The sequence below is a fragment of the Gekko japonicus genome, unplaced genomic scaffold (assembly GCF_001447785.1).
Source record: "Gekko japonicus isolate JY-2015 unplaced genomic scaffold, Gekko_japonicus_V1.1 scaffold5820, whole genome shotgun sequence".
Lineage (NCBI taxonomy): Eukaryota > Metazoa > Chordata > Lepidosauria > Squamata > Gekkonidae > Gekko > Gekko japonicus.
Genome location: NW_015173874.1, coordinates 14,146 through 22,408, shown reverse-complemented (window position 1 = coordinate 22,408; position 8,263 = coordinate 14,146). Strand labels below are relative to the sequence as shown.

The 8,263-nt window shown below is 46.8% G+C and overlaps 1 protein-coding gene across 1 annotated transcript in view; it reads right to left on the bottom strand.

Moving 5' to 3' along the window:
- Nucleotides 1-7,045: 7,045 nt before the first annotated feature.
- DCTN3 (dynactin subunit 3) overlaps nt 7,046-8,263 on the bottom strand; it is a gene marked incomplete at its 5' end in the record, with an annotated part of 9,321 nt that continues 8,103 nt past the window's right edge. The window contains one exon of the mRNA XM_015423622.1: nt 7,046-7,367. Within this exon, the coding sequence (XP_015279108.1) occupies nt 7,225-7,367 (143 nt within the window). The remainder of the gene's footprint in view (nt 7,368-8,263) is intronic.

Below are 8,263 nucleotides of genomic sequence, written 5' to 3'. Positions count from 1 at the left end.
TGTATGCAGGGCTTTTTTTGTAGAAAAAGCCCAGCAGGAACTCACTAGCATAATAGGCCACACCCAACAGCAGAAACTCATTAGCCTATTAGGCCACACCCCTGACAGCACAGCTCATTGGCATATTAGGCCGCACCCCCATGTTACCAGAAGTGTGGTCATCCAGCCACACCCACCTTTTGCTCGTTATTCTGTTTACCCTGTTCGTTGTCAAAACCCAGGGCCTTTTTTGTTGCAGGAACTCCTTTGCATGTTAGGCCACACACCCCGAATGTAGCCAATCCTAATGAGTTTCTGCTATTGGGTGTGGCCTGTTATGCTAATGAGTTCTGGCTGGGTGTGGCCAACTCAGGAGCCAGCCGGAACGCCGTTCCTGTGCGTTCCTGCCCAAAAATAGCCCTGCATGTATGTATATGTATGTATATGTTATGATTGTTTGTGTGTGTTATGTGGGAAATGTAATAAAACCCTGCCCCTTTGGGGGCAGTTTAAAAAAAAGAAAGAACTGGACAGAGCCCCCTTCCCTCTGGACTGGGCCTCACGGGCCAGATCCATTCCCATCCTTAGAAGCAACGCCTGCTCATGTGTTCTCTCCCACCCAGATGCGATCGATAAAAACAGAAGGAAACACTGGGGCATCTCCTGCGGTGAAAAGCCACGCTAACATCCTCGTCTTGTGGGGGCGGGGGGGGGAAGGAAAAAGGCACGCCGGCTTACCACTTGCAGTGCCCGCAATGGAGGAAGAACGGCGCTGGTGCTTTCCCCACGGGCTCCTTTGCCAGACCTCCAGGGCCTCCTGGAAAGCAAGATTGGGCTTCTAACGGCGCACAAACAGAAGTGAAAGCGACAATCCGCGTCCAGCATTCCCCCTCGGCGGCCCCGTCTTCCGCTGGGTGGTTTCTGAGATAAAGCCAGGCCAAGGCCCACAGCTCCCCCCCACACCCATGCTCACAACTCTCCACATCCTGCCCTCTGCCTCTCCATATCAGAACTTTATGAATGAGGCGTTCACAGCAGGCCTGCGCTACTTCAAAAGGAGTTGCATGAGCCAAAGAGCTCCAGCCGCTCGGTTTCAGGGTTTGTCATCCCGGAGAGGCACAAAAGAGCCGACCGAAGTCAGACGAGAAACAAAATGTCGGCAGCGAATTCCATTGAGCAAAAGCTGCACTATGCCCTCCCCCGCGCAAGCCGGGTCGCATGAAAATATTTCAGGAATTACAGGAGTCGAGGGGGACCCAAAGATCTTCTGGACCAACTCCTCTGTTACGAAGCCGTTCACAAAGCTTGCCGTGTTACACTGCCGTGCGCCACATCGGAAAAATCGATGCGCTGAAGGCACCTTGAAGGAAAACAGATCCCTCTGACTTCAGGAGTTGGATCAGATCGCATGCTGAAGGAAGCAAAAAAGCACTTCTTAAAGCACTTCTCAACATGCTTGCCCTTGAATACTGAGTCTTGCGTTCAGGTCCTGCCACAAAAAAAATGATAGTTTTTAGGATGCTGCGGCACTCTTGGTCAAGGCTTTAGCGGTCTCCTGCAGGTAGATGCCCCTTCAACAATTTCTTGTCAATACATAACAAAGGAAATAGAAAAGTCCTCAAAAGCAGGTTGTGTGTGTGTTAAGTGGCAAGAAGAAGAGGAGGAGGAGGAGGAGGAAGAGATGGGATTTATACCTCGCTCTTCACTCTGAGTCCTTTCCCTTCCCCTCCCCACAACAGACACTCTGTGAGGCAGGTGGGGCTGAGAGAGCTCTGAGATAACTATTCTTTCAGGAACAGCTCTGACAGAACTATGGCTTGCCCAAGGTCATCCAGCAGCTGCAAGCAGAGGAGTGGGGGGAATCAAACCCGGTTCTCCCAGATTACAGCCCACACACTCAACCACTACACCAGACTGGCTCTCAAGTTGCTACTAGAAAGAACTGAAACATAAGTCTTCACACGACACATTAAGCCAGGGGTGTCAAACGTAAGGCCCGGGGGCCAGAATGAGCCCATCCAGGACTACTATGCAGCCCACGAGCAACTAATGCAAGGGAGGAGACCGGAGACTGCTTGGGGGAGGGGGGGGCGGAGCCACTCCAATTGTGGCTTCAGCATAATGGAACAACCTCGCCTGCAGCAGTCCAGCAGTGTGGGAGCGTCTGCCCACTGCAGCGCCGCTGGCTCTCCAGTTGGCCCATATGGGTTTTCCTTGGCAACCCTTCCCAGCCCACGAGGCCTTGCAGTGAGGATACACCAAGACAGAGCTTACCAGCTGCTGTCCTTTACACAGTTTATATCTCCGGTACCTGGCATGACCGTTTTATGGCGCACGTGGCCCGGCAAAGTGGCATTTACGTCAGGTCCGGCCCTTGTAACAAATGAGTTTTAACCCCTCTGCATTAAACGGTATAGAAGTTACATATTAGGATCCCACTTTCAATCAGCTGTACACAGCACTATAGACCACAGTTCCTAATCATTTATCCAAGCAAGTTTGTAAAATCATTCTGTGTGTGTGTGTGTGTGTGTGTAGTGCTGTCAAGTCACTTCCGACTGATGGTGACCCTACAAGGGTGACGCAGAGGTTAAGATGCTGAACTGCAGACTGGAAGGTTGGTAGTTTGACGGTTCGAGACCCGAGTGCCACATGACGGAGTGAGCTCCCGTCTCTGGTCCCAGCTCCTGCCAACCTAGCAGTTCGAAAGCAAGAAACTGCAAGTATATAAATAGGTACCGCTTCAGTGGGAAGGCAACAGCATTCCGTGCGCATCAGCGTTTAGTCATGCCAGCCACATGACCACAGAAACGTCTTCAGACAGCGCTGGCTCTTTGGCTTGGAAATGGAGATGAGCACCGCCCCCTAGAGTTGGATCCGACTGGCTTTCGAGCAAGGGAAACCTTCACCTTTATGAATTAATAGTCTCCCAAACGCCCAGTTGTTAATAGCCTTGCTTAGGTCTCACCAACTGAGGGCCACGGCTTCCTTAAATGGAGTCCATCCATCTCAGGTTTGTGTCTTCCTCTTTTCCTGCTGCCAAGGCTATTTTTGGGCAGGAACGCACAGGAACGGAGTTCCGGCTGGCTCCCAAATTGGCCACGCCCAGCAGGAACTCATTAGCATAATAGGCCACACCCAACAGCAGGAACTCATTCGGATTGGCTACATTAGGGGTATGTGGCCTAACATGCGAAGGAGTTCCTGCTCCAAAAACAAGCCCTGGGTTTTGACAACAAACAAGGTAAACAGAATAAGAAGCAAAAGGTGGGTGTGGCTGGATGACCACACCTCTGACAATAGGGGGCTGCGGCCTGATATGCTAATGAGCTGGGGTGTAAGGGTGTGGCCTATTATGCTAATGAGTTCCTGCTGTTGGTATGGCCTATTATGGTAATGAGTTCCAGCTGGGCTTTTTCTACTGCCTTCTGCAGGACGGTCTTTTCCAGCGACTCTTGCCTTCTCATCACGCGACCAAGGTCCGATTGCCTCAGTTTTTGGTCATGTTCGCTCCTGCCGAGAGTTCCGGTTTGATTCAATCGGCGACCCACTTGCCTTTTCGGCAGCCCGTGGTATCCCTAAAATTCTCCTCCAACACCACATTTCAAAAGAATCAAAAAGCAGGCTAACGACCTCTTGCTGCGGGAAGATATTTTCAAAACTTGTGAACAGGACATAGAAGAATTTTTTAAAACTAAGTATCGCAGAAGATCTCTCTATGGCACCTATAGGGGAAGCAAATAAAGTGTATAGGAGAGGAAAATTAATTGCCCTTGCCTCAAAGAAAAAGAGGCAAAGATTGGAACAAAGTAAGAAAATGACAGAAAGAATTCAGACCCTAAAAGGCCAGCGTAAACAAATCTCTAAAGAAAATAGACTTAGTAGAAATCAAACAATTAAGAAATCGGCTGGATCGGCTTCAAACTGAAATGCAGAAAAATGAGGGTTTTTTTTTTTTGTAAAAAACAAAACAAAAGCAAGCTAACAATCTATAATTAGCATTAGTGTTGTCCCAGGTGAAACAGCCTGTTTGTTCGCAAAGGAAACGATGACCACATGCAACGACTGCCCGTGGTATCCATAAAATTCTCCTCCAACACCACATTTCAAAAGAATCAAAAAGCAGGCTAACGACCTCTTGCTGCGGGAAGATATTTTAAAAACTTGTGAACAGGACATAGAAGAATTTTTAAAAACTAAGTATCGCAGAAGATCTCTTTATGGCACCTATAGGGGAAGCAAGTAAAGTGTATAGGAGAGGAAAATTAATTGCCCTTGCCTCAAAGAAAAAGAGGCAAAGATTGGAACAAATTAAGAAAATGACAGAAAGAATCCAGACCCTAAAAGGCCAGCATCAACAAATCCCTGAAGAAAATAGACTTAGTAGAAATCAAACAATTAAGAAATCGGCTGGATCGGCTTCAAACTGAAATGCAGAAAAATGAGGGGAGCTTTTGTAAAAAGAGCAAGCTAACAATCTACAATTAGCATTAGTTTTGTCCCAGGTGAAACAGCCTGTTTGTTCCCATAGGAAACGATGACCACATGCAACGACTGCAGCCACGGCACCAATCTTGGCCCTCCTCTCACACCTATTGGCATGGCAAGCAACCAACACCTCTCACACTTAAGGAAACCTGGCATGCTTAAAAGACCTGGAAGTAAAGGATCAACAACCAGGCAGACATACCAGGGTGAGATGATCAACAGGCAGCACGGCTACTGCCATGTGGGCACTTCTCATATTACATACTGCCCTATGGCTGCAGGTTCCCTATATAAGCAGGCTATCTGATTTATGGCATAACCAACAGCGTGCCATTTTTTCTTCACTTGAAGCCTGCAAGCACAACGTGGAAGAAGAAAGCGTAGTCCATGTGCGCCTCTGCAGGGAAAGCCACGTCTGCAAAACGTGAGGTTCCTGATTCTTTCAGATAAACTTACCACGGGTGGAATTCTCAGCCACTGTCTCCCTGCGGAGCCCATGAAAGGCACTGACGATGGCCCTTTTCCCACTCACCTTCGTACCTTCATGGTCTTCCGGGGTTAAAACCTACCTACCACATATGTTTCTTAATTTATTAGTTCTAAACAGATTACTAAAATATAGACAAAGCTAGATCCCATTCGAACAGTTGGAAAAAGCTATCGCAGATGCATAAAATCTCACAGCCAAGAGTGATAGGCCTGCTATTGTCTTCTAATAAAATAGGCAATGTCTCATAGAATCATAGAATGTTAGCGCTGGAAGGGACCTTGCAGGTAATCTAGTCCAACCCCCCCGCACTCTGCAGGAGCGTAGCCGGAAGATAGCCCTATTACATCTCCAAAAGATGGTTGTCCAGCCTCCGCTTGAAAACGTCCAGCGAAGGAGCATCCACCACCATGGGGGGAAAAACATTTCTTTCTAGGAAAAATTTTTTTTTACAGAAAAATTGAAAAAAATGCAGTATTAGTTCTCTTTACGGATTGAAAGTCACTTTGTTACTTTGGGAATATAAAATGCAGCGTGCATAAATTCGATTGGCATGAAAGTATCATGCTTGATATATTAAAAGTACAGCTTATTCAGAAAATAACAACAAATTGAATTTACTTTTTAAAGTTTTATTCTTTGTTACAAACGGAACTACAAGGTCATGAAATGTAAAGAACGCCTGCACTATAAGGGTCCTCTTTTGCCAGTTTATGAAAGCACGCAAAAATAAATAAATAAAACCCGAATTTTATCCTCTGTATTTTCTCAGTATTTGAATTGTATTCCAGCATTTGCTTATCTTCAGTGTACAGGAACTGCAATGATCTGACACTTTACATAATCTTCACAATCCATATTTTTAGAAATAATATTGGAGGATTAAATATACGAACACCTTGTCATAAACATGTTAATTAAAACTGTGAAAGAACATATTCCATAATCCATTTCCCCCCCAATTTTTCTGGAAAAACCCACATTACCCCCCACCACTCAATTTTTCCCTGCACCCTCCCGTCTCTACAAAGGGTTCAATCAGGGCACCCTTGGGGGCTGGCCCCTCACCACCAAGTCCAAGCGAGTGCCTTCTGGAAGTAATGCATGCTGTTCTTTTGGTAGCCAAAGACAAGGGGGCATATGAGAGATCAACTCTGATTAAATTTTACCAGGGGTCATTTCCTGCGGAAGTGCACAGCAGAGCTCCGGCAGTAAGCTCAGGGGGTGGGCACATGCAACAAACCCCGCCCTCTGCTCCCAGCAGCCCTCAGTTGGGCCACGAGGAGCAAGAAGCAGCCAGGTAAGTTGCAGAGCCCCACCCCCCGGCCCACCTTCAAGTACAAGCTCTCCCTCCTCTGTGAGGGCAGATCTGCATGTCCCCCCCCCAATAGCTAGCAATCCAAAACAGTCCAGTGGCACCTTTAAGACCAAGTTTTATTCAGGCACAAGCTCTCCCTCCTCTGTGAGTGCAGATCTGCGCGTTCCCACCTCCCCATAGCTAGCAATCCAAAACAGTCCAGTGGCACCTTTAAGACCAAGTTTTATTCCGGTACAAGCTCTCCCTCCTTTGTGAGGGCAGATCTGCACGTCCCCCCCCCCAATAGCTAGCAATCCAAAAGAGTCCAGTGGAGCCTGAGGGTTGGGTGTTGCCTTCTGACACACTTCCGGTGATGTCAGGGGGTGTAGCATATGCAAATAAGTTATGCTAATGAGGTATGCTAATGAGCTCCTGCACCTCTTTTTCTACAAAGTGACCCCTGAATTTTACCATACATTTTTACCAATAACTTGCCCTGAACCTGAAGGATGGAGCGAGCTACAATTCCTAGTAACTAAGTTAAGATGCAAAAGAGATCTCTTTGCATCTGCCGTTCTGAGTGGCCCAAGGGGAACAAAACAGGCGCAACATCAGGGTTAAGATAAGACTTTATTGTGGTCCACGGGAAATAGCAGTGAAACCAAGCAATCATGCACTGCTTGCTGAAGGAGAAAAACAAAATAAGTTACAAGAGGGACTTGTTAAGGGGGAGACGGATGCGCTGACAATCGTTTCACCTCCTCTAAGGTCAAGGGTGACGGGCGAGACGGCCAGGCAGGCCCCACAAGCACATCAGTCCAAGGAGCTGCGGGTTGACTGAAGGAGGCAGTTCCGGGTAGGGCTCTCCGGGGCCTGACGGCTCTCTTCTCTCGCTCACAAAAAGGGAAGCGTCGGACGAGGGTGCGAGGGAGCCGCACGCGACTCCAAAGGGGTCCTTGTCAGGCCACGGCCCTCACTCCGGCACGGGCTTCACCTGCTTGGCGGCTTCCACCTGGTTGAGCATTTCATCCCACTGGACAAATTGCTTCGAAAGCAGCAGAGTCTGGAAGGGGTCTTTTAAGGGAATAAAAAGTAGGAGACCAAAGTGGGAGAAAAGCCACGGGAGAAGCCACATTCGCCAGAGAGTAGAGATGTGAAATTTCCGGAAATTTTGAAGCTCGGGAAAAACCCTGGGTTTTTTCCGGGGAGAACCAGAAATTTTCAGAAAAATTGAAAAAAATGCTACATTAGCACTTCTTTTTTCTTTTCCAGATTGACAGTCATTCTGTTACTTTAGGAACATAAAATATGACTATGGACATTTTTACTTGGCATGAAATTATCACAACTAGCATACTAAAAATATAGTATATCCAAACAATTATTACAAACAGAATACCCACCCACATGCAAAAACAAAACTGAAGCCTTTTTCTTTTCTTGCGACAATAGCCCCTCCTAAAGGAAGAAATGGATGGTTAGAACAGGAAAAAATACTTGAAACTGAACCGTTCTACCTTGGATCACTGTTTGGTCCTTGATTATTTAGTACAAAAATATACGCATAATCACAAGGGAGTCCTATATGCTGCATTTATCGATCTGAAAGCGGCCTTTGACTCGGTTGTGAGGGAAAGACTATGGGCTAAATTGGAGCAGTCAACTATAGACAAGAGATTATTGGTGTTGATGTCTAATTTGTATAAAAATACATCTTTACAAATATGTTACACTGCTGATGGTAAGCTATCAAGACCTATTCAAGCCCTGGAAGAAAAATCCCGGTTTTAATGTATGCAGATGACGCTGTGCTTCTCTCACGTACTAGAGGAGGTTTAAATAGGGCGTTGGAAAAATTTAGTGCACAATGCCAAAAAGAGTTACTTACTGTAAATTACTCAAAGACAAAGATCATGCGTTTCCATAAATAATACAAAGAAATGAAATGGTCAATGGACGGGGTGCCGGTAGAGCAAGTTCAAATATTTGGGACTAACCTTTTCATTTAACGG